Below are 27,995 nucleotides of genomic sequence, written 5' to 3'. Positions count from 1 at the left end.
AATCAGCTAAACTGTCTAAACTAGAAGGCATGAATCGAAATGAATCTAAGAACCGAAGTATGACAAACTATATCCTCTTTTGACGCCTAAGTTGGTTGACAGTTAATGGAAGCATTCTAACTGGTTTACTCAAATATAGATTGTAAACATCTAAAACATCATCGAAAATACTTTGGAGCATCAATACCGCTTTATATTTTAAAACGATTCAGTTGGTTATTATACGAACACTTATTAAAATAACAATAAGCATAAGGAATGTGTTCTTGTACCTCTTGAGTTCTAGTAGAATTTTGAATATCTATTGGCTTTAGAATACATTCAAAACCTGCATATATAGTAAATGGTACATCTAGTTGTTTTTTGAAATTTTGAAATTTAAATATTCTTTTTTTAGGTTTGGGTACATATGTTACTATTTGTCTACAATGCATTTTTTGGATAAATAGTTCATCTTCCTTATAAAAATGTATTAGACATGTATTACAAATATATATTTCTTTCTCATGCCTTGTAACTTGAGAACTAAGTAATTTATTTAAATTTTTTATCCAAAATATTTCAATATATTTTATTTGTAATGGAAAATGTAAATTTTCAAAATTGACTATTTTTCATTTTTTCAATCAAGTTACTAAGATTTTCCTTAATTATATCAATAGCATTGTTGTTCTCCATAAATGCTTCAGTCATTAAGATTTTCAGTGATAATATAGCACAGTCTTCAGTATTTTCTTTTATTTGAATATATTTACACAATAGATCACAGTTAAATTTGGTGCTTTCATTCATTTCTATTAAATGAAAACTAAAAAATGGTTCAAGAATATATAAATATGAATTTTATTTTAAAATAATCTAATTGTAATAACATATTTACGGGAATCACATTAAGGTGGAGCAATGGATTCTTAAAATTATGTAAACTTTGATAGTGATTAATAAATGTTCAATTTTGTGTTTGATCCAGAAACTAGAAGAACCCGCTTAATTCCTACAAGGTAGAACTGAAGTGAAGACACATGTGTTAAATAAGCGTAAGAGACCACGACCTTTAAAAATAATACAAGATAAGGGTTCTCCACAAAAAGCCATCCAACGAAAAGCTAACAAACGCAAATGTAAATAATTGTATTGATCTTTATGAATCAACACTAGCACCTGTTCCAATAAATGGAAGTTGAGACACTAAAGAGAAATTAACTGTTGGAAATTTTAATTTAAATAGTAATATGAAAGAAGATCCCTCATTTAAAGTTAGCTTTTAGGAATTGTATATAAATACAAATATGAAGGAATTGTTGCATTTGACAATGCTAAGCTCTTGCAAACAAGTTTATATGCATTTATTCAATTTAGTTGTAACAAATATTTTATTTATAAATGTACAAATATTTTAATTTTGAAACAAAAAAAAATTCTATAAAAAATAGGTAAAACAATTCTGTTTTTTTTTTATTATTACACATTAATCAAAATTGACTGCAACAAGAAATTTTGCGGCATATGTAGCGCAATGTTCACCTCGCTTAGTTGCAAATACATTAACTTCAAATTCTCCATATGGTGCCTCCTTTTCAAATTTTCTAAGAGTTCCATTAGTTCTTAAATGAATGAAAATCATATTCCATATGTTCGGTAAGTAATTATAATAACCCAACGATTACCCTCCTCCCGCCTAACCAACGCGAGGGGCGCAATCCTCATACGTGCGTCATTAGCCGAGTCAGAAAAGGCAAGAGCGTGTTTTAAGTGTTGGGATCTAAAACTACTTTTCAACAGCTAAGATTTATAGTTAAGATATAATTAATTGTTTCATGTTCATTTATTAAGAGAAGTCTTTTTAATTTTGAAAAGTGAGTCAAATAAGTCAAATGTGCTGGAATGATAGTTAAAATCATGACATTTACGGCGAAATGGTTTGTTTAGTTCGAAATTTGGTCTACAGGATTTTAACCGTAAAGGTCTAAACTGCTTTGAAAAGCGAACCGGGATATTAAATTTAATTTTAGATAGAAGAAAAGAACTGCAAACTGTTCCATTCAAAATTTTTAGAATTTTAGACTTACCTTGAATCCCATCGGAAATGTCCCAAGGCGAAATGTAAAATTTGTTTTTGAACAGACTTTAACTTGTCAGACTGGATTTGGTAGCTAGTGTTCCTTACAACTGAGCCATATTTCAATATAGGTCTAAACAAAGTTGTATAAAGTGTTTTAGTAATATATGGATCTCTAAATTCGTTAGACCAACGTTTAACAAAACTGAGGACAGCTTTTGCTTTCAAGACCATGGTATCAATATGAAGCCTGAAATTAAGCTTAGGGTCAATATTAACTCCCAAATCAACATAGTTAAAAACTTGCTCTAGAATATGGTGTTTTATTACATAAGAAGAGGGGTGCACAGATCTACGGGAAAAGCACATCGTCTTACATTTATTGAGATTCAATGGCAAATCATTTCTATCACACCATGCAACTAAATTGTTTAAGTCTGTTTGCAACAGACACCTTTCCCCAGTTGAAGTGTATGATTTGAAAAGCTTTACGTCGTCAGCGTATAATAAAATTTTTGAGAATTATATTACTGAAGAGATATCGTTAATAAACAACAAGAACAGAATCGGGCCAGGATGACTACCTTGCGGAACAAGGTTTGAGTATCCTCAAATATCACTCGTTGTGTTCTTTTATAAAGATACGAAGCTACCCGTTGTAGAAATTTTGGCTGAAAGCCCAGGAGTTTTCATATTGAAGGAAATATACTGTAATTAAGAGAGAAATTAAATATTCTGGTCAAATGCAAGTAAATATATTTTTCACTATTTTTTAGGGAGCATGAGGGTATCATGTCTGGGTCGTAACTAAAAGATGATTTTAACTTATTTGAATTAAGTAGGTAATTGAAGCGTCAATTAATGTATTCGGACACAGCACGTGCTGATAGGAAAGAATTTTAGAAGAATTATTACAGTAGTTTGAAAAATTCTGCAAACATATTGGATATAACAACATTGTCACTTGAAATAATAGATTTGTATTTCATCGCGGACGATTTTGGATTAATTGCAATATTATTTTTTACTTTATTTAAGTTTATATAATATTGACGACGCAATACAGAGGGACAGCATCAGCTCCTTTCCTGGCAACGAGAACAAGTAATTGCCAAATTCTGCAAGCCTCACAAGTATTTGCTTTCAAACATTATTAAATGTATGGACGATTTAATGACAGGAGCAGATTCAATAAATAAATGTAAGGTCATTCAGTATGAATTATCGAAACAGCTACAAGAATATGGATTTCACTTAAGGAAGTGGATGTCAAACAACAGTGAGATCATAGCAACAATTTTAATAAATAGCACATAAAGTAATAAAAATAGTAGAAGACGAAACAATAAAGACATTGGGTAATCAATGGGATCCTACCAAGGACATTTTTGGATTTAATATGAATCTTTTGACGCAAAAACAAATTACTAAAAGACAAGCTGTATCTGATTTGGCGCGAATTTTAGACCCAATGGGTATGGCAAAGTTATAGCAAAGTTGTTTATACAGATACTTTGGTTGATGAAACTCAACTGGGACGAGTTACTTTACGAGAATTTAACAAAAGAATGGCAAGAGTTTATGCTGCATATACCAGAGATAAAAAGAATAAAAATTTCTAGATGGTTTGAAACAAAAAACCACTTTAAATTTGAACCACATGGATTCGCAGATGCTTCAGAGAAAGCTTATGCAGCAGTTGTATATACTAAAGTTCATCAGGGATCGCTAAAGGATCAGTTTCAACAATAGTTGTTGGCAAAACTAAAGAGAATCCAATTAAAAATAAGAAAACTTTGCCAAAACTGGAACTATGCGCGGCTCACCTACTTGCTAAATTGTTACAAAATACAATTTAGCAAGAGCAAATACAACAGAGAAGTAAAACTATTTGCTTACAGCGATTCATCTATAACGTTAGCATGGATAAATAACTGTCGATGTAAAAAAGATTCTTTAATCGATGCAACGTATGTAACAACATCAAAAGAATAACATTTCTTGAATAAGGTAATACTAAAATATTCTGGTTTAAACAAATTGATTAGCGTAGTAGCGTATATCTTCCGATTTATAAAAAGAATAAGAAGACAAAAATTTCCCAAATACTTAGTAAAGTCAGAAATAAAAGAAGCTGAAGAGAGGTTACTAAGATACCAGCAAAAATTAAAATTTAGAGAGGAAATTCAGAGTTTAGAATTAAAAAAAAAATTTGTCACAACAGTAGCATTGCAAGCTTAAATCCAATTTTAGATAGTCTAGGAGGTAGATTAGGTACATTTGTTATCATTAATAATTGAAAATGTTCATAAAATAACCTTGCATGGAGGAAACAAGTTAATGGAAACAATGATTAGAAGGAACCGTTACCGCAAAGAAGTAGCAAAACAATTAATGGGAAATCTTCCAGAATTCCGAGTATCTATGTCAATTCCATTTACACACGTTGGTATAGACTATGCATTAACGATTCATATGAAATGTTCAAAAAGAAGAGGACAAAAAATATTTAAAGAATGCATAGCTGTATTTGTTTGTATGTCAACAAAAGCTATTAATTTAGAAGCAGTAAGTGATTTAACAACCGAAGCGTTTTTAGATTTTAATCTAGAAGAGGTAAAAGTCAACATATATATTCGGATATTGGAACAAATTTTGTCGGAGCTTGTTTAGGACTAGACCGCGATATTAAAATAGCAATTTAAAAAACTTAACCGTAGCTCCAATTTTAGAAGCTTATAAAATTCAATGCCATTTTGGGCCGCCGGCAGCTCCTCATCGTGGGGGAACTTGGGAAGCAGGAGTCAAGTCGGTTAAATATTATTTAAAAAGAGTGATAAGCGGAAGTAAATTGACATTTGAAGAAATGATTACTTTGCTATCACAGATTGAAGCAGTCCTGAACTCACGACCTCTATTTGCGACAGATAATGAAAGCGATATAGACGTTGGTCATTTTTTAATAGGTTAACCACAACCACCACGATACTCCCTGAAAGGCCAGTACGCATTTCGCTCGTTGTTGTAGAATAGTGAGATATTTTTCACTCCATCGCTTCCAAAATATCTGTTGTATGTAGGTAATCATCTAAACGATTGCAGTTTAGATGCGTGAGGTTAGGCTCAGGAATAGCGATAAGAGGGGCACCAATGAGAAAATGTCCGGGCGTCAATACATCAAGATCTTCTGGATTTTCTGTAAGTGACAAAAGAGGTATTGAATTACTTACTGCTGAAATTTCACATACTAAGGTACGTAATTCTTCAAAATCAAGAAGTGATAAGCCAACAGAGCGATAGAAGTACCTTTTGGCATTTTTACAGCTGCCTCCCACAGACCACCAAAATGTGGTGATCGAGGAAGTATAAAACGCCAATCTATTTCATTATTGAGGCAGTAAGCGTGAACCTGGTTGCGATGACTCTCACTAAGAAATAGATCGCGTAATTTCTCAACTCTTTCTTGGCGCCCACGAAATTTGTAGCGGTGTCTGATCAAATGCAACTTGGTATGCCGGTATGCCAAGAGTGGCTATAAAGCGCCTAAGTGCATCAAGAAAAGAGCCTGTTGAGAGATCTTTCACCAGTTCCATCCATACAGCCTTTGCAGCGAGGTAAATGAAAACGCTAACGTAGCATTTTTGAGGTGCTTTCTTACGCGTATCGGGTTTGAAATAAAATGGTCCACAGTAATCTACGCCCGTAACCATAAAGGGCCGCGATGCGTGGATGCGTTCTTTACACAAATCAGCCATGATCAGCAACATATGATACATTTACATAGAACACGCGCATTCATTTTTCTAGCACCTATTGGCACTTTATTTTCCGACAGACATTCTGTAAAATCACTTAAACTCAATGTTGAAGTTACACACTTTTGTTTTATTTCCTTAATTTTCTTAGCTTCATTTATATCGTTACTAATTCTAAATGATTACATTTTCGCTCTTAAACCAATAATGTCTTTTATTAACTTTCCATTATTTTCTCCCTAATCATGTCTAGAACATTCTAAAATATTCAACCGGGGAAAATTAAAAATATTTTCTATTGGGTATGAAGAAGTATCGAAAAACTTTGAAATGTCAACACGAATATCATTATAAAATTTATCAGTTTAAATATCATATATGAATGAATCAGTATCCATATAACTCAAAGCAATATTGTTTTTATATTTCTCTTTGATATAATAATAATGGAAACTATACATTTTAAATTTAGAAGGTTCTGAAACGGTAAAACCAATATATATCGGTTTATTGTACAGAATTGACACTTGTTTCACTTGAATCCCTATTCTATTATCAGAAAATTTGTTATGTTCTATGATAATTATTTAAATCAATATATTTTTTTACCCATCCGATTGATTAAATTGTAGTATTCTATGAATTTTCTTTAATATTTTACATTTTCTTTAATATTTATATAATGTTTAATACATTTTTGTAAATTTTTGTAATGAAAAATATATATTATTTTGGGCCTCAAATTACCAATCAAATTTGAGTGTTTCATTGAACCAACTTTTTTATTTTCAAAACACTCATGGTAACTCATTATGAACATTGTGAACGGTTGTGGGACAATCTAAATCTACTTCTAATATGTAACCAACTAAAGAATCTTCTGGTATATTCAAAACGTTAAACTCTTCTACGTTTTTAACCCATTCACAATTATTATGAGGGATATATTAACATTTAAATAAATTATATAATTTGAAATCTTAGTCGCATCGTAATCACTTAAATATTTATTGTTAGCAATTGAATACCGTTTACAACATTGAATAATACCTCCCCTAACCCCCGACCAAATAAAATTATGCATGTTTTCATCAGTCAACAATTCTATTTATATTCTAGTTATTTTAAGCATTACACCCCAAGTAAATTCTGGAGATGTATAATATTCACATGGGCCTAGTCAATAAATTCCTTTACATAAATTTCTAAAATTTTTAAAAATGTCACTGACGAGTAGCACATCTACTTTTAAATATAATAACAAATAATCTAATAAATTGGAACAATTAAATGTTGAACAAACATTTTGTGCATGCTGATAATCATCGATACTACATGACTCATTTGTTAATTTATTAAAGAAATGTGAACGAACTGGTATATGTGTTTCGTTGAGACGTTCTTCTGAATCTAAGTAGTCATATGGGAAAATACCTTTACGTTTCATTAAAACAAAGTGATGATCTTTAGTGAAAAGAGCCTTTGTTATTTCTAAATCATTATTATTTAAAATCAGCTAAACTGTCTGAACTAGAAGGCATGAATCGAAATGAATCTAAGAACCGAAGTATGACAAACTATATCCTCTTTTGACGCCTAAGTTGGTTGACAGTTAATGGAAGCATTCTAACTGGTTTACTCAAATATAGATTGTAAACATCTAAAACATCATCGAAAATACTTTGGAGCATCAATACCGCTTTATATTTTAAAACGATTCAGTTGGTTATTATACGAACACTTATTAAAATAACAATAAGCATAAGGAATGTGTTCTTGTACCTCTTGAGTTCTAGTAGAATTTTGAATATCTATTGGCTTTAGAATACATTCAAAACCTGCATATATAGTAAATGGTACATCTAGTTGTTTTTTGAAATTTTGAAATTTTAATATTCTTTTTTTAGGTTTGGGTACATATGTTACTATTTGTCTACAATGCATTTTTTGGATAAATAGTTCATCTTCCTTATAAAAATGTATTAGACATGTATTACAAATATATATTTCTTTCTCATGCCTTGTAACTTGAGAACTAAGTAATTTATTTAAATTTTTTATCCAAAATATTTCAATATATTTTAATTGTAATGGAAAATGTAAATTTTCAAAATTGACTATTTTTCATTTTTTCAATCAAGTTACTAAGATTTTCCTTAATTATATCAATAGCATTGTTGTTCTCCATAAATGCGTCATTATTTTCTTTTATTTGAATATATTTACAAAATAGATCAAAGTTAAATTTGGTGCTTTCATTCATTTCTATTAAATGAAAACTAAAAAATGGTTCAAGAATATATAAATATGAATTTTATTTTATAATAATCTAATTGTAATTACATATTTACGGGAATCACATTAAGGTGTAGCAATGGATTCTTAAAATTATGTAAACTTTGATAGTGATTAATAAATGTTCAATTTTGTGTTTGATCCAGAAGAAATCGATAAAATGTTACAAAGGTTCGATGAGGAAGAGTTTAATAAGCTGCTTCAAAAACTAGAAGAACCCGCTTAATTCCTACGAGGTAGAACTGAAGTGAAGACACATGTGTTAAATAAGCGTAAGAGACCACGACCTTTAAAAATAATACAAGATAAGGGTTCTCCACAAAAAGCCATCCAACGTAAAGCTAACACTGCAAATGTAAATAATTGTATTGATCTTTATGAATCAACACTAGCACCTGTTCCAATAAATGGAAGTTGAGACACTAAAGAGAAATTAACTGTTGGCAATTTTAATTTAAATAGTAATATGAAAGAAGATCCCTCATTTAAAGTTAGCTTTTAGGAATCGTATATAAATACAAATATTGTATTGAATTGTTGCATTTGACAATGCTAAGCTCTTGCAAACAAGTTTATATGCATTTATTCAATTTAGTTGTAACAAATATTTTATTTATAAATGTACAAATATTTTAATTTTGAAACAAAAAAAAATTCTATAAAAAATAGGTAAAACAATTCTGTTTTTTTTTATTATTACACATTAATCAAAATTGACTGCAACAAGAAATTTTGTGGCATATGTAGCGCAATGTTCACCTCGCTTAGTTGCAAATACATTAACTTCAAATTCTCCATATGGTGCCTCCTTTTCAAATTTTCTAAGAGTTCCATTAGTTCTTAAATGAAAATCATATTCCATATGTTCGGTAAGTAATTATAATAACCCAACGATTACCCTCCTCCCGCCTAACCGACGCGAGGGGCGCAATCCGCATACGTGCGTCATTAGCCGAGTCAGAAAAGGCAAGAGCGTTTTTAAAGTGTTGGGATCTAAAACTACTTTTCAACAGCTAAGATTTATAGTTAAGATATAATTAATTGTTTCATGTTCATTTATTAAGAGAAAAGTCTTTTTAATTTTGAAAAGTGAGTCAAATAAGTCAAATGTGCTGGAATGATAGTTAAAATCATGACATTTACGGCGAAATGGTTTGTTTAGTTCGAAATTTGGTCTACAGGATTTTAACCGTAAAGGTCTAAACTGCTTTGAAAAGCGAACCGGGATATTAAATTTAATTTTAGATAGAAGAAAAGAACTGCAAACTGTTCCATTCAAAATTTTTAGAATTTTAGACTTAACTTGAATCCCATCGGAAATGTCCCAAGGCGAAATGTAAAAATTGTTTTTGAACAGACTTTAACTTGTCAGACTGGATTTGGTAGCTAGTGTTCCTTACAACTGAGCCATATTTCAATATAGATCTAAACAAAGTTGTATAAAGTGTTTTAGTAATATATGGATCTCTAAATTCGTTAGACCAACGTTTAACAAAACTGAGGACAGCTTTTGCTTTCAAGACCATGGTATCAATATGAAGCCTGAAATCAAGCTTAGGGTCAATATTAACTCCCAAATCAACATAGTTAAAAACTTGCTCTAGAATATGGTGTTTTATTACATAAGAAGAGGGGTGCACAGATCTACGGGAAAAGCACATCGTCTTACATTTATTGAGATTCAATGGCAAATCATTTCTATCACACCATGCAACTAAATTGTTTAAGTCTGTTTGCAACAGACACCTTTCCCCAGTTGAAGTGTATGATTTGAAAAGCTTTACGTCGTCAGCGTATAATAAAATTTTTGAGAATTATATCACTGAAGAGATATCGTTAATAAACAACAAGAACAGAATCGGGCCAGGATGACTACCTTGCGGAACAAGGTTTGAGTATCCTCAAATATCACTCGTTGTGTTCTTTTATAAAGATACGAAGCTACCCGTTGTAGAAATTTTGGCTGAAAGCCCAGGAGTTTTCATATTGAAGGAAATATACTGTAATTAAGAGAGAAATTAAATATTCTGGTCAAATGCAAGTAAATATATTTTTCACTATTTTTTAGGGAGCATGAGGGTATCATGTCTGGGTCGTAACTAAAAGATGATTTTAACTTATTTGAATTAAGTAGGTAATTGAAGCGTCAATTAATGTATTCGGACACAGCACGTGCTGATAGGAAAGAATTTTAGAAGAATTATTACAGTAGTTTGAAAAATTCTGCAAACATATTGGATATAACAACATTGTCCCTTGAAATAATAGATTTGTATTTCATCGCGGACGATTTTGGATTAATTGCAATATTATTTTTTACTTTATTTAAGTTTATATAATATTGACGACGCAATACAGAGGGACAGCATCAGCTCCTTTCCTGGCAACGAGAGCAAGTAATTGCCAAATTCTGCAAGCCTCACAAGTATTTGCTTTCAAACATTATTAAATGTATGGACGATTTAATGACAGGAGCAGATTCAATAAATAAATGTAAGGTCATTCAGTATGAATTATCGAAACAGCTACAAGAATATGGATTTCACTTAAGGAAGTGGATGTCAAACAACAGTGAGATCATAGCAACAATTTTAATAAATAGCACATAAAGTAATAAAAATAGTAGAAGACGAAACAATAAAGACATTGGGTAATCAATGGGATCCTACCAAGGACATTTTTGGATTTAATATGAATCTTTTGACGCAAAAACAAATTACTAAAAGACAAGCTGTATCTGATTTGGCGCGAATTTTAGACCCAATGGGTATGGCAAAGTTATAGCAAAGTTGTTTATACAGATACTTTGGTTGATGAAACTCAACTGGGACGAGTTACTTTACGAGAATTTAACAAAAGAATGGCAAGGTTTATGCTGCATATACCAGAGATAAAAAGAATAAAAATTTCTAGATGGTTTGAAACAAAAAAACACTTTAAATTTGAACCACATGGATTCGCAGATGCTTCAGAGAAAGCTTATGCAGCAGTTGTATATACTAAAGTTCATCAGGGATCGCTAAAGGATCAGTTTCAACAATAGTTGTTGGCAAAACTAAAGAGAATCCAATTAAAAATAAGAAAACTTTGCCAAAACTGGAACTATGCGCGGCTCACCTACTTGCTAAATTGTTACAAAATACAATTTAGCAAGAGCAAATACAACAGAGAAGTAAAACTATTTGCTTACAGCGATTCATCTATAACGTTAGCATGGATAAATAACTGTCGATGTAAAAAAGATTCTTTAATCGATGCAACGTATGTAACAACATCAAAAGAATAACATTTCTTGAATAAGGTAATACTAAAATATTCTGGTTTAAACAAATTGATTAGCGTAGTAGCGTATATCTTCCGATTTATAAAAAGAATAAGAAGACAAAAATTTCCCAAATACTTAGTAAAGTCAGAAATAAAAGAAGCTGAAGAGAGGTTACTAAGATACCAGCAAAAATTAAAATTTAGAGAGGAAATTCAGAGTTTAGAATTAAAAAAAAAATTTGTCACAACAGTAGCATTGCAAGCTTAAATCCAATTTTAGATAGTCTAGGAGGTAGATTAGGTACATTTGTTATCATTAATAATTGAAAATGTTCATAAAATAACCTTGCATGGAGGAAACAAGTTAATGGAAACAATGATTAGAAGGAACCGTTACCGCAAAGAAGTAGCAAAACAATTAATGGGAAATCTTCCAGAATTCCGAGTATCTATGTCAATTCCATTTACACACGTTGGTATAGACTATGCATTAACGATTCATATGAAATGTTCAAAAAGAAGAGGACAAAAAATATTTAAAGAATGCATAGCTGTATTTGTTTGTATGTCAACAAAAGCTATTAATTTAGAAGCAGTAAGTGATTTAACAACCGAAGCGTTTTTAGATTTTAATCTAGAAGAGGTAAAAGTCAACATATATATTCGGATATTGGAACAAATTTTGTCGGAGCTTGTTTAGGACTAGACCGCGATATTAAAATAGCAATTTAAAAAACTTAACCGTAGCTCCAATTTTAGAAGCTTATAAAATTCAATGCCATTTTGGGCCGCCGGCAGCTCCTCATCGTGGGGGAACTTGGGAAGCAGGAGTCAAGTCGGTTAAATATTATTTAAAAAGAGTGATAAGCGGAAGTAAATTGACATTTGAAGAAATGATTACTTTGCTATCACAGATTGAAGCAGTCCTGAACTCACGACCTCTATTTGCGACAGATAATGAAAGCGATATAGACGTTGGTCAGTGAGATATTTTTCACTCCATCGCTTCCAAAATATCTGTTGTATGTAGGTAATCATCTAAACGATTGCAGTTTAGATGCGTGAGGTTAGGCTCAGGAATAGCGATAAGAGGGGCACCAATGAGAAAATGTCCGGGCGTCAATACATCAAGATCTTCTGGATTTTCTGTAAGTGACAAAAGAGGTATTGAATTACTTACTGCTGAAATTTCACATACTAAGGTACGTAATTCTTCAAAATCAAGAAGTGATAAGCCAACAGAGCGATAGAAGTACCTTTTGGCATTTTTACAGCTGCCTCCCACAGACCACCAAAATGTGGTGATCGAGGAAGTATAAAACGCCAATCTATTTCATTATTGAGGCAGTAAGCGTGAACCTGGTTGCGATGACTCTCACTAAGAAATAGATCGCGTAATTTCTCAACTCTTTCTTGGCGCCCACGAAATTTGTAGCGGTGTCTGATCAAATGCAACTTGGTATGCCGGTATGCCAAGAGTGGCTATAAAGCGCCTAAGTGCATCAAGAAAAGAGCCTGTTGAGAGATCTTTCACCAGTTCCATCCATACAGCCTTTGCAGCGAGGTAAATGAAAACGCTAACGTAGCATTTTTGAGGTGCTTTCTTACGCGTATCGGGTTTGAAATAAAATGGTCCACAGTAATCTACGCCCGTAACCATAAAGGGCCGCGATGCGTGGATGCGTTCTTTACACAAATCAGCCATGATCAGCAACATATGATACATTTACATAGAACACGCGCATTCATTTTTCTAGCACCTATTGGCACTTTATTTTCCGACAGACATTCTGTAAAATCACTTAAACTCAATGTTGAAGTTACACACTTTTGTTTTATTTCCTTAATTTTCTTAGCTTCATTTATATCGTTACTAATTCTAAATGATTACATTTTCGCTCTTAAACCAATAATGTCTTTTATTAACTTTCCATTATTTTCTCCCTAATCATGTCTAGAACATTCTAAAATATTCAACCGGGGAAAATTAAAAATATTTTCTATTGGGTATGAAGAAGTATCGAAAAACTTTGAAATGTCAACACGAATATCATTATAAAATTTATCAGTTTAAATATCATATATGAATGAATCAGTATCCATATAACTCAAAGCAATATTGTTTTTATATTTCTCTTTGATATAATAATAATGGAAACTATACATTTTAAATTTAGAAGGTTCTGAAACGGTAAAACCAATATATATCGGTTTATTGTACAGAATTGACACTTGTTTCACTTGAATCCCTATTCTATTATCAGAAAATTTGTTATGTTCTATGATAATTATTTAAATCAATATATTTTTTTACCCATCCGATTGATTAAATTGTAGTATTCTATGAATTTTCTTTAATATTTTACATTTTCTTTAATATTTATATAATGTTTAATACATTTTTGTAAATTTTTGTAATGAAAAATATATATTATTTTGGGCCTCAAATTACCAATCAAATTTGGGTGTTTCATTGAACCAACTTTTTTATTTTCAAAACACTCATGGTAACTCATTATGAACATTGTGAACGGTTGTGGGACAATCTAAATCTACTTCTAATATGTAACCAACTAAAGAATCTTCTGGTATATTCAAAACGTTAAACTCTTCTACGTTTTTAACCCATTCACAATTATTATGAGGGATATATTAACATTTAAATAAATTATATAATTTGAAATCTTAGTCGCATCGTAATCACTTAAATATTTATTGTTAGCAATTGAATACCGTTTACAACATTGAATAATACCTCCCCTAACCCCCGACCAAATAAAATTATGCATGTTTTCATCAGTCAACAATTCTATTTATATTCTAGTTATTTTAAGCATTACACCCCAAGTAAATTCTGGAGATGTATAATATTCACATGGGCCTAGTCAATAAATTCCTTTACATAAATTTCTAAAATTTTTAAAAATGTCACTGACGAGTAGCACATCTACTTTTAAATATAATAACAAATAATCTAATAAATTGGAACAATTAAATGTTGAACAAACATTTTGTGCATGCTGATAATCATCGATACTACATGACTCATTTGTTAATTTATTAAAGAAATGTGAACGAACTGGTATATGTGTTTCGTTGAGACGTTCTTCTGAATCTAAGTAGTCATATGGGAAAATACCTTTACGTTTCATTAAAACAAAGTGATGATCTTTAGTGAAAAGAGCCTTTGTTATTTCTAAATCATTATTATTTAAAATCAGCTAAACTGTCTGAACTAGAAGGCATGAATCGAAATGAATCTAAGAACCGAAGTATGACAAACTATATCCTCTTTTGACGCCTAAGTTGGTTGACAGTTAATGGAAGCATTCTAACTGGTTTACTCAAATATAGATTGTAAACATCTAAAACATCATCGAAAATACTTTGGAGCATCAATACCGCTTTATATTTTAAAACGATTCAGTTGGTTATTATACGAACACTTATTAAAATAACAATAAGCATAAGGAATGTGTTCTTGTACCTCTTGAGTTCTAGTAGAATTTTGAATATCTATTGGCTTTAGAATACATTCAAAACCTGCATATATAGTAAATGGTACATCTAGTTGTTTTTTGAAATTTTGAAATTTTAATATTCTTTTTTTAGGTTTGGGTACATATGTTACTATTTGTCTACAATGCATTTTTTGGATAAATAGTTCATCTTCCTTATAAAAATGTATTAGACATGTATTACAAATATATATTTCTTTCTCATGCCTTGTAACTTGAGAACTAAGTAATTTATTTAAATTTTTTATCCAAAATATTTCAATATATTTTAATTGTAATGGAAAATGTAAATTTTCAAAATTGACTATTTTTCATTTTTTCAATCAAGTTACTAAGATTTTCCTTAATTATATCAATAGCATTGTTGTTCTCCATAAATGCGTCATTATTTTCTTTTATTTGAATATATTTACAAAATAGATCAAAGTTAAATTTGGTGCTTTCATTCATTTCTATTAAATGAAAACTAAAAAATGGTTCAAGAATATATAAATATGAATTTTATTTTATAATAATCTAATTGTAATTACATATTTACGGGAATCACATTAAGGTGTAGCAATGGATTCTTAAAATTATGTAAACTTTGATAGTGATTAATAAATGTTCAATTTTGTGTTTGATCCAGAAGAAATCGATAAAATGTTACAAAGGTTCGATGAGGAAGAGTTTAATAAGCTGCTTCAAAAACTAGAAGAACCCGCTTAATTCCTACGAGGTAGAACTGAAGTGAAGACACATGTGTTAAATAAGCGTAAGAGACCACGACCTTTAAAAATAATACAAGATAAGGGTTCTCCACAAAAAGCCATCCAACGTAAAGCTAACACTGCAAATGTAAATAATTGTATTGATCTTTATGAATCAACACTAGCACCTGTTCCAATAAATGGAAGTTGAGACACTAAAGAGAAATTAACTGTTGGCAATTTTAATTTAAATAGTAATATGAAAGAAGATCCCTCATTTAAAGTTAGCTTTTAGGAATCGTATATAAATACAAATATTGTATTGAATTGTTGCATTTGACAATGCTAAGCTCTTGCAAACAAGTTTATATGCATTTATTCAATTTAGTTGTAACAAATATTTTATTTATAAATGTACAAATATTTTAATTTTTAAAAAAACAAATAAAAAATTCTATAAAAAATAGGTAAAACAATTCTGTTTTTTTTTATTATTACACATTAATCAAAATTGACTGCAACAAGAAATTTTGTGGCATATGTAGCGCAATGTTCACCTCGCTTAGTTGCAAATACATTAACTTCAAATTCTCCATATGGTGCCTCCTTTTCAAATTTTCTAAGAGTTCCATTAGTTCTTAAATGAAAATCATATTCCATATGTTCGGTAAGTAATTATAATAACCCAACGATTACCCTCCTCCCGCCTAACCGACGCGAGGGGCGCAATCCGCATACGTGCGTCATTAGCCGAGTCAGAAAAGGCAAGAGCGTTTTTAAAGTGTTGGGATCTAAAACTACTTTTCAACAGCTAAGATTTATAGTTAAGATATAATTAATTGTTTCATGTTCATTTATTAAGAGAAAAGTCTTTTTAATTTTGAAAAGTGAGTCAAATAAGTCAAATGTGCTGGAATGATAGTTAAAATCATGACATTTACGGCGAAATGGTTTGTTTAGTTCGAAATTTGGTCTACAGGATTTTAACCGTAAAGGTCTAAACTGCTTTGAAAAGCGAACCGGGATATTAAATTTAATTTTAGATAGAAGAAAAGAACTGCAAACTGTTCCATTCAAAATTTTTAGAATTTTAGACTTAACTTGAATCCCATCGGAAATGTCCCAAGGCGAAATGTAAAAATTGTTTTTGAACAGACTTTAACTTGTCAGACTGGATTTGGTAGCTAGTGTTCCTTACAACTGAGCCATATTTCAATATAGATCTAAACAAAGTTGTATAAAGTGTTTTAGTAATATATGGATCTCTAAATTCGTTAGACCAACGTTTAACAAAACTGAGGACAGCTTTTGCTTTCAAGACCATGGTATCAATATGAAGCCTGAAATCAAGCTTAGGGTCAATATTAACTCCCAAATCAACATAGTTAAAAACTTGCTCTAGAATATGGTGTTTTATTACATAAGAAGAGGGGTGCACAGATCTACGGGAAAAGCACATCGTCTTACATTTATTGAGATTCAATGGCAAATCATTTCTATCACACCATGCAACTAAATTGTTTAAGTCTGTTTGCAACAGACACCTTTCCCCAGTTGAAGTGTATGATTTGAAAAGCTTTACGTCGTCAGCGTATAATAAAATTTTTGAGAATTATATCACTGAAGAGATATCGTTAATAAACAACAAGAACAGAATCGGGCCAGGATGACTACCTTGCGGAACAAGGTTTGAGTATCCTCAAATATCACTCGTTGTGTTCTTTTATAAAGATACGAAGCTACCCGTTGTAGAAATTTTGGCTGAAAGCCCAGGAGTTTTCATATTGAAGGAAATATACTGTAATTAAGAGAGAAATTAAATATTCTGGTCAAATGCAAGTAAATATATTTTTCACTATTTTTTAGGGAGCATGAGGGTATCATGTCTGGGTCGTAACTAAAAGATGATTTTAACTTATTTGAATTAAGTAGGTAATTGAAGCGTCAATTAATGTATTCGGACACAGCACGTGCTGATAGGAAAGAATTTTAGAAGAATTATTACAGTAGTTTGAAAAATTCTGCAAACATATTGGATATAACAACATTGTCACTTGAAATAATAGATTTGTATTTCATCGCGGACGATTTTGGATTAATTGCAATATTATTTTTTACTTTATTTAAGTTTATATAATATTGACGACGCAATACAGAGGGACAGCATCAGCTCCTTTCCTGGCAACGAGAGCAAGTAATTGCCAAATTCTGCAAGCCTCACAAGTATTTGCTTTCAAACATTATTAAATGTATGGACGATTTAATGACAGGAGCAGATTCAATAAATAAATGTAAGGTCATTCAGTATGAATTATCGAAACAGCTACAAGAATATGGATTTCACTTAAGGAAGTGGATGTCAAACAACAGTGAGATCATAGCAACAATTTTAATAAATAGCACATAAAGTAATAAAAATAGTAGAAGACGAAACAATAAAGACATTGGGTAATCAATGGGATCCTACCAAGGACATTTTTGGATTTAATATGAATCTTTTGACGCAAAAACAAATTACTAAAAGACAAGCTGTATCTGATTTGGCGCGAATTTTAGACCCAATGGGTATGGCAAAGTTATAGCAAAGTTGTTTATACAGATACTTTGGTTGATGAAACTCAACTGGGACGAGTTACTTTACGAGAATTTAACAAAAGAATGGCAAGGTTTATGCTGCATATACCAGAGATAAAAAGAATAAAAATTTCTAGATGGTTTGAAACAAAAAAACACTTTAAATTTGAACCACATGGATTCGCAGATGCTTCAGAGAAAGCTTATGCAGCAGTTGTATATACTAAAGTTCATCAGAGATCGCTAAAGGATCAGTTTTAACAATAGTTGTTGGCAAAACTAAAGAGAATCCAATTAAAAATAAGAAAACTTTGCCAAAACTGAAACTATGCGCGGCTCACCTACTTGCTAAATTGTTACAAAATACAATTTAGCAAGAGCAAATACAACAGAGAAGTAAAACTATTTGCTTACAGCGATTCATCTATAACGTGAGCATGGATAAATAACTGTCGATGTAAAAAAGATTCTTTAATCGATGCAACGTATGTAACAACATCAAAAGAATAACATTTCTTGAATAAGGTAATACTAAAATATTCTGGTTTAAACAAATTGATTAGCGTAGTAGCGTATATCTTCCGATTTATAAAAAGAATAAGAAGACAAAAATTTCCCAAATACTTAGTAAAGTCAGAAATAAAAGAAGCTGAAGAGAGGTTACTAAGATACCAGCAAAAATTACAATTTAGAGAGGAAATTCAGAGTTTAGAATTAAAAAAAAAATTTGTCACAACAGTAGCATTGCAAGCTTAAATCCAATTTTAGATAGTCTAGGAGGTAGATTAGGTACATTTGTTATCATTAATAATTGAAAATGTTCATAAAATAATGCATGGAGGAAACAAGTTAATGGAAACAATGATTAGAAGGAACCGTTACCGCAAAGAAGTAGCAAAACAATTAATGGGAAATCTTCCAGAATTCCGAGTATCTATGTCAATTCCATTTACACACGTTGGTATAGACTATGCATTAACGATTCATATGAAATGTTCAAAAAGAAGAGGACAAAAAATATTTAAAGAATGCATAGCTGTATTTGTTTGTATGTCAACAAAAGCTATTAATTTAGAAGCAGTAAGTGATTTAACAACCGAAGCGTTTTTAGATTTTAATCTAGAAGAGGTAAAAGTCAACATATATATTCGGATATTGGAACAAATTTTGTCGGAGCTTGTTTAGGACTAGACCGCGATATTAAAATAGCAATTTAAAAAACTTAACCGTAGCTCCAATTTTAGAAGCTTATAAAATTCAATGCCATTTTGGGCCGCCGGCAGCTCCTCATCGTGGGGGAACTTGGGAAGCAGGAGTCAAGTCGGTTAAATATTATTTAAAAAGAGTGATAAGCGGAAGTAAATTGACATTTGAAGAAATGATTACTTTGCTATCACAGATTGAAGCAGTCCTGAACTCACGACCTCTATTTGCGACAGATAATGAAAGCGATATAGACGTTGGTCATTTTTTAATAGGTTAACCACAACCACCACGATACTCCCTGAAAGGCCAGTACGCATTTCGCTCGTTGTTGTAGAATAGTGAGATATTTTTCACTCCATCGCTTCCAAAATATCTGTTGTATGTAGGTAATCATCTAAACGATTGCAGTTTAGATGCGTGAGGTTAGGCTCAGGAATAGCGATAAGAGGGGCACCAATGAGAAAATGTCCGGGCGTCAATACATCAAGATCTTCTGGATTTTCTGTAAGTGACAAAAGAGGTATTGAATTACTTACTGCTGAAATTTCACATACTAAGGTACGTAATTCTTCAAAATCAAGAAGTGATAAGCCAACAGAGCGATAGAAGTACCTTTTGGCATTTTTACAGCTGCCTCCCACAGACCACCAAAATGTGGTGATCGAGGAAGTATAAAACGCCAATCTATTTCATTATTGAGGCAGTAAGCGTGAACCTGGTTGCGATGACTCTCACTAAGAAATAGATCGCGTAATTTCTCAACTCTTTCTTGGCGCCCACGAAATTTGTAGCGGTGTCTGATCAAATGCAACTTGGTATGCCGGTATGCCAAGAGTGGCTATAAAGCGCCTAAGTGCATCAAGAAAAGAGCCTGTTGAGAGATCTTTCACCAGTTCCATCCATACAGCCTTTGCAGCGAGGTAAATGAAAACGCTAACGTAGCATTTTTGAGGTGCTTTCTTACGCGTATCGGGTTTGAAATAAAATGGTCCACAGTAATCTACGCCCGTAACCATAAAGGGCCGCGATGCGTGGATGCGTTCTTTACACAAATCAGCCATGATCAGCAACATATGATACATTTACATAGAACACGCGCATTCATTTTTCTAGCACCTATTGGCACTTTATTTTCCGACAGACATTCTGTAAAATCACTTAAACTCAATGTTGAAGTTACACACTTTTGTTTTATTTCCTTAATTTTCTTAGCTTCATTTATATCGTTACTAATTCTAAATGATTACATTTTCGCTCTTAAACCAATAATGTCTTTTATTAACTTTCCATTATTTTCTCCCTAATCATGTCTAGAACATTCTAAAATATTCAACCGGGGAAAATTAAAAATATTTTCTATTGGGTATGAAGAAGTATCGAAAAACTTTGAAATGTCAACACGAATATCATTATAAAATTTATCAGTTTAAATATCATATATGAATGAATCAGTATCCATATAACTCAAAGCAATATTGTTTTTATATTTCTCTTTGATATAATAATAATGGAAACTATACATTTTAAATTTAGAAGGTTCTGAAACGGTAAAACCAATATATATCGGTTTATTGTACAGAATTGACACTTGTTTCACTTGAATCCCTATTCTATTATCAGAAAATTTGTTATGTTCTATGATAATTATTTAAATCAATATATTTTTTTACCCATCCGATTGATTAAATTGTAGTATTCTATGAATTTTCTTTAATATTTTACATTTTCTTTAATATTTATATAATGTTTAATACATTTTTGTAAATTTTTGTAATGAAAAATATATATTATTTTGGGCCTCAAATTACCAATCAAATTTGAGTGTTTCATTGAACCAACTTTTTTATTTTCAAAACACTCATGGTAACTCATTATGAACATTGTGAACGGTTGTGGGACAATCTAAATCTACTTCTAATATGTAACCAACTAAAGAATCTTCTGGTATATTCAAAACGTTAAACTCTTCTACGTTTTTAACCCATTCACAATTATTATGAGGGATATATTAACATTTAAATAAATTATATAATTTGAAATCTTAGTCGCATCGTAATCACTTAAATATTTATTGTTAGCAATTGAATACCGTTTACAACATTGAATAATACCTCCCCTAACCCCCGACCAAATAAAATTATGCATGTTTTCATCAGTCAACAATTCTATTTATATTCTAGTTATTTTAAGCATTACACCCCAAGTAAATTCTGGAGATGTATAATATTCACATGGGCCTAGTCAATAAATTCCTTTACATAAATTTCTAAAATTTTTAAAAATGTCACTGACGAGTAGCACATCTACTTTTAAATATAATAACAAATAATCTAATAAATTGGAACAATTAAATGTTGAACAAACATTTTGTGCATGCTGATAATCATCGATACTACATGACTCATTTGTTAATTTATTAAAGAAATGTGAACGAACTGGTATATGTGTTTCGTTGAGACGTTCTTCTGAATCTAAGTAGTCATATGGGAAAATACCTTTACGTTTCATTAAAACAAAGTGATGATCTTTAGTGAAAAGAGCCTTTGTTATTTCTAAATCATTATTATTTAAAATCAGCTAAACTGTCTGAACTAGAAGGCATGAATCGAAATGAATCTAAGAACCGAAGTATGACAAACTATATCCTCTTTTGACGCCTAAGTTGGTTGACAGTTAATGGAAGCATTCTAACTGGTTTACTCAAATATAGATTGTAAACATCTAAAACATCATCGAAAATACTTTGGAGCATCAATACCGCTTTATATTTTAAAACGATTCAGTTGGTTATTATACGAACACTTATTAAAATAACAATAAGCATAAGGAATGTGTTCTTGTACCTCTTGAGTTCTAGTAGAATTTTGAATATCTATTGGCTTTAGAATACATTCAAAACCTGCATATATAGTAAATGGTACATCTAGTTGTTTTTTGAAATTTTGAAATTTTAATATTCTTTTTTTAGGTTTGGGTACATATGTTACTATTTGTCTACAATGCATTTTTTGGATAAATAGTTCATCTTCCTTATAAAAATGTATTAGACATGTATTACAAATATATATTTCTTTCTCATGCCTTGTAACTTGAGAACTAAGTAATTTATTTAAATTTTTTATCCAAAATATTTCAATATATTTTAATTGTAATGGAAAATGTAAATTTTCAAAATTGACTATTTTTCATTTTTTCAATCAAGTTACTAAGATTTTCCTTAATTATATCAATAGCATTGTTGTTCTCCATAAATGCGTCATTATTTTCTTTTATTTGAATATATTTACAAAATAGATCAAAGTTAAATTTGGTGCTTTCATTCATTTCTATTAAATGAAAACTAAAAAATGGTTCAAGAATATATAAATATGAATTTTATTTTATAATAATCTAATTGTAATTACATATTTACGGGAATCACATTAAGGTGTAGCAATGGATTCTTAAAATTATGTAAACTTTGATAGTGATTAATAAATGTTCAATTTTGTGTTTGATCCAGAAGAAATCGATAAAATGTTACAAAGGTTCGATGAGGAAGAGTTTAATAAGCTGCTTCAAAAACTAGAAGAACCCGCTTAATTCCTACGAGGTAGAACTGAAGTGAAGACACATGTGTTAAATAAGCGTAAGAGACCACGACCTTTAAAAATAATACAAGATAAGGGTTCTCCACAAAAAGCCATCCAACGTAAAGCTAACACTGCAAATGTAAATAATTGTATTGATCTTTATGAATCAACACTAGCACCTGTTCCAAGAAATGGAAGTTGAGACACTAAAGAGAAATTAACTGTTGGCAATTTTAATTTAAATAGTAATATGAAAGAAGATCCCTCATTTAAAGTTAGCTTTTAGGAATCGTATATAAATACAAATATTGTATTGAATTGTTGCATTTGACAATGCTAAGCTCTTGCAAACAAGTTTATATGCATTTATTCAATTTAGTTGTAACAAATATTTTATTTATAAATGTACAAATATTTTAATTTTGAAACAAAAAAAAATTCTATAAAAAATAGGTAAAACAATTCTGTTTTTTTTTATTATTACACATTAATCAAAATTGACTGCAACAAGAAATTTTGTGGCATATGTAGCGCAATGTTCACCTCGCTTAGTTGCAAATACATTAACTTCAAATTCTCCATATGGTGCCTCCTTTTCAAATTTTCTAAGAGTTCCATTAGTTCTTAAATGAAAATCATATTCCATATGTTCGGTAAGTAATTATAATAACCCAACGATTACCCTCCTCCCGCCTAACCGACGCGAGGGGCGCAATCCGCATACGTGCGTCATTAGCCGAGTCAGAAAAGGCAAGAGCGTTTTTAAAGTGTTGGGATCTAAAACTACTTTTCAACAGCTAAGATTTATAGTTAAGATATAATTAATTGTTTCATGTTCATTTATTAAGAGAAAAGTCTTTTTAATTTTGAAAAGTGAGTCAAATAAGTCAAATGTGCTGGAATGATAGTTAAAATCATGACATTTACGGCGAAATGGTTTGTTTAGTTCGAAATTTGGTCTACAGGATTTTAACCGTAAAGGTCTAAACTGCTTTGAAAAGCGAACCGGGATATTAAATTTAATTTTAGATAGAAGAAAAGAACTGCAAACTGTTCCATTCAAAATTTTTAGAATTTTAGACTTAACTTGAATCCCATCGGAAATGTCCCAAGGCGAAATGTAAAAATTGTTTTTGAACAGACTTTAACTTGTCAGACTGGATTTGGTAGCTAGTGTTCCTTACAACTGAGCCATATTTCAATATAGATCTAAACAAAGTTGTATAAAGTGTTTTAGTAATATATGGATCTCTAAATTCGTTAGACCAACGTTTAACAAAACTGAGGACAGCTTTTGCTTTCAAGACCATGGTATCAATATGAAGCCTGAAATCAAGCTTAGGGTCAATATTAACTCCCAAATCAACATAGTTAAAAACTTGCTCTAGAATATGGTGTTTTATTACATAAGAAGAGGGGTGCACAGATCTACGGGAAAAGCACATCGTCTTACATTTATTGAGATTCAATGGCAAATCATTTCTATCACACCATGCAACTAAATTGTTTAAGTCTGTTTGCAACAGACACCTTTCCCCAGTTGAAGTGTATGATTTGAAAAGCTTTACGTCGTCAGCGTATAATAAAATTTTTGAGAATTATATCACTGAAGAGATATCGTTAATAAACAACAAGAACAGAATCGGGCCAGGATGACTACCTTGCGGAACAAGGTTTGAGTATCCTCAAATATCACTCGTTGTGTTCTTTTATAAAGATACGAAGCTACCCGTTGTAGAAATTTTGGCTGAAAGCCCAGGAGTTTTCATATTGAAGGAAATATACTGTAATTAAGAGAGAAATTAAATATTCTGGTCAAATGCAAGTAAATATATTTTTCACTATTTTTTAGGGAGCATGAGGGTATCATGTCTGGGTCGTAACTAAAAGATGATTTTAACTTATTTGAATTAAGTAGGTAATTGAAGCGTCAATTAATGTATTCGGACACAGCACGTGCTGATAGGAAAGAATTTTAGAAGAATTATTACAGTAGTTTGAAAAATTCTGCAAACATATTGGATATAACAACATTGTCACTTGAAATAATAGATTTGTATTTCATCGCGGACGATTTTGGATTAATTGCAATATTATTTTTTACTTTATTTAAGTTTATATAATATTGACGACGCAATACAGAGGGACAGCATCAGCTCCTTTCCTGGCAACGAGAGCAAGTAATTGCCAAATTCTGCAAGCCTCACAAGTATTTGCTTTCAAACATTATTAAATGTATGGACGATTTAATGACAGGAGCAGATTCAATAAATAAATGTAAGGTCATTCAGTATGAATTATCGAAACAGCTACAAGAATATGGATTTCACTTAAGGAAGTGGATGTCAAACAACAGTGAGATCATAGCAACAATTTTAATAAATAGCACATAAAGTAATAAAAATAGTAGAAGACGAAACAATAAAGACATTGGGTAATCAATGGGATCCTACCAAGGACATTTTTGGATTTAATATGAATCTTTTGACGCAAAAACAAATTACTAAAAGACAAGCTGTATCTGATTTGGCGCGAATTTTAGACCCAATGGGTATGGCAAAGTTATAGCAAAGTTGTTTATACAGATACTTTGGTTGATGAAACTCAACTGGGACGAGTTACTTTACGAGAATTTAACAAAAGAATGGCAAGGTTTATGCTGCATATACCAGAGATAAAAAGAATAAAAATTTCTAGATGGTTTGAAACAAAAAAACACTTTAAATTTGAACCACATGGATTCGCAGATGCTTCAGAGAAAGCTTATGCAGCAGTTGTATATACTAAAGTTCATCAGAGATCGCTAAAGGATCAGTTTTAACAATAGTTGTTGGCAAAACTAAAGAGAATCCAATTAAAAATAAGAAAACTTTGCCAAAACTGAAACTATGCGCGGCTCACCTACTTGCTAAATTGTTACAAAATACAATTTAGCAAGAGCAAATACAACAGAGAAGTAAAACTATTTGCTTACAGCGATTCATCTATAACGTGAGCATGGATAAATAACTGTCGATGTAAAAAAGATTCTTTAATCGATGCAACGTATGTAACAACATCAAAAGAATAACATTTCTTGAATAAGGTAATACTAAAATATTCTGGTTTAAACAAATTGATTAGCGTAGTAGCGTATATCTTCCGATTTATAAAAAGAATAAGAAGACAAAAATTTCCCAAATACTTAGTAAAGTCAGAAATAAAAGAAGCTGAAGAGAGGTTACTAAGATACCAGCAAAAATTACAATTTAGAGAGGAAATTCAGAGTTTAGAATTAAAAAAAAAATTTGTCACAACAGTAGCATTGCAAGCTTAAATCCAATTTTAGATAGTCTAGGAGGTAGATTAGGTACATTTGTTATCATTAATAATTGAAAATGTTCATAAAATAATGCATGGAGGAAACAAGTTAATGGAAACAATGATTAGAAGGAACCGTTACCGCAAAGAAGTAGCAAAACAATTAATGGGAAATCTTCCAGAATTCCGAGTATCTATGTCAATTCCATTTACACACGTTGGTATAGACTATGCATTAACGATTCATATGAAATGTTCAAAAAGAAGAGGACAAAAAATATTTAAAGAATGCATAGCTGTATTTGTTTGTATGTCAACAAAAGCTATTAATTTAGAAGCAGTAAGTGATTTAACAACCGAAGCGTTTTTAGATTTTAATCTAGAAGAGGTAAAAGTCAACATATATATTCGGATATTGGAACAAATTTTGTCGGAGCTTGTTTAGGACTAGACCGCGATATTAAAATAGCAATTTAAAAAACTTAACCGTAGCTCCAATTTTAGAAGCTTATAAAATTCAATGCCATTTTGGGCCGCCGGCAGCTCCTCATCGTGGGGGAACTTGGGAAGCAGGAGTCAAGTCGGTTAAATATTATTTAAAAAGAGTGATAAGCGGAAGTAAATTGACATTTGAAGAAATGATTACTTTGCTATCACAGATTGAAGCAGTCCTGAACTCACGACCTCTATTTGCGACAGATAATGAAAGCGATATAGACGTTGGTCATTTTTTAATAGGTTAACCACAACCACCACGATACTCCCTGAAAGGCCAGTACGCATTTCGCTCGTTGTTGTAGAATAGTGAGATATTTTTCACTCCATCGCTTCCAAAATATCTGTTGTATGTAGGTAATCATCTAAACGATTGCAGTTTAGATGCGTGAGGTTAGGCTCAGGAATAGCGATAAGAGGGGCACCAATGAGAAAATGTCCGGGCGTCAATACATCAAGATCTTCTGGATTTTCTGTAAGTGACAAAAGAGGTATTGAATTACTTACTGCTGAAATTTCACATACTAAGGTACGTAATTCTTCAAAATCAAGAAGTGATAAGCCAACAGAGCGATAGAAGTACCTTTTGGCATTTTTACAGCTGCCTCCCACAGACCACCAAAATGTGGTGATCGAGGAAGTATAAAACGCCAATCTATTTCATTATTGAGGCAGTAAGCGTGAACCTGGTTGCGATGACTCTCACTAAGAAATAGATCGCGTAATTTCTCAACTCTTTCTTGGCGCCCACGAAATTTGTAGCGGTGTCTGATCAAATGCAACTTGGTATGCCGGTATGCCAAGAGTGGCTATAAAGCGCCTAAGTGCATCAAGAAAAGAGCCTGTTGAGAGATCTTTCACCAGTTCCATCCATACAGCCTTTGCAGCGAGGTAAATGAAAACGCTAACGTAGCATTTTTGAGGTGCTTTCTTACGCGTATCGGGTTTGAAATAAAATGGTCCACAGTAATCTACGCCCGTAACCATAAAGGGCCGCGATGCGTGGATGCGTTCTTTACACAAATCAGCCATGATCAGCAACATATGATACATTTACATAGAACACGCGCATTCATTTTTCTAGCACCTATTGGCACTTTATTTTCCGACAGACATTCTGTAAAATCACTTAAACTCAATGTTGAAGTTACACACTTTTGTTTTATTTCCTTAATTTTCTTAGCTTCATTTATATCGTTACTAATTCTAAATGATTACATTTTCGCTCTTAAACCAATAATGTCTTTTATTAACTTTCCATTATTTTC

At 31.4% G+C, this 27,995-nt stretch overlaps 1 protein-coding gene across 2 annotated transcripts in view; it reads right to left on the bottom strand.

The window, feature by feature from the left end:
• The window catches only part of LOC106624136 (uncharacterized), a 216,414-nt gene that overhangs the window by 44,182 nt on the left and 144,237 nt on the right, over nt 1-27,995 (bottom strand). The window contains exon 1 of one of the 2 annotated variants that reach the window (XM_070109494.1): nt 2,070-2,096. The exons of the other annotated variant lie outside the window; for it this stretch is intronic. Coding sequence (XP_069965595.1) covers nt 2,070-2,081 — 12 coding nt within the window. The 5' untranslated portion in view covers nt 2,082-2,096. Of the gene's footprint in view, nt 1-2,069; nt 2,097-27,995 lie in introns of those variants that run through there. 2 annotated transcript variants of the gene reach the window in all.

Source organism: Bactrocera oleae, chromosome 5 (genome assembly GCF_042242935.1).
Source record: "Bactrocera oleae isolate idBacOlea1 chromosome 5, idBacOlea1, whole genome shotgun sequence".
NCBI classification, from domain to species: domain Eukaryota; kingdom Metazoa; phylum Arthropoda; class Insecta; order Diptera; family Tephritidae; genus Bactrocera; species Bactrocera oleae.
Note: the sequence above shows the minus strand (reverse complement) of the source record. Positions and strands in the feature narration are given on the sequence as shown.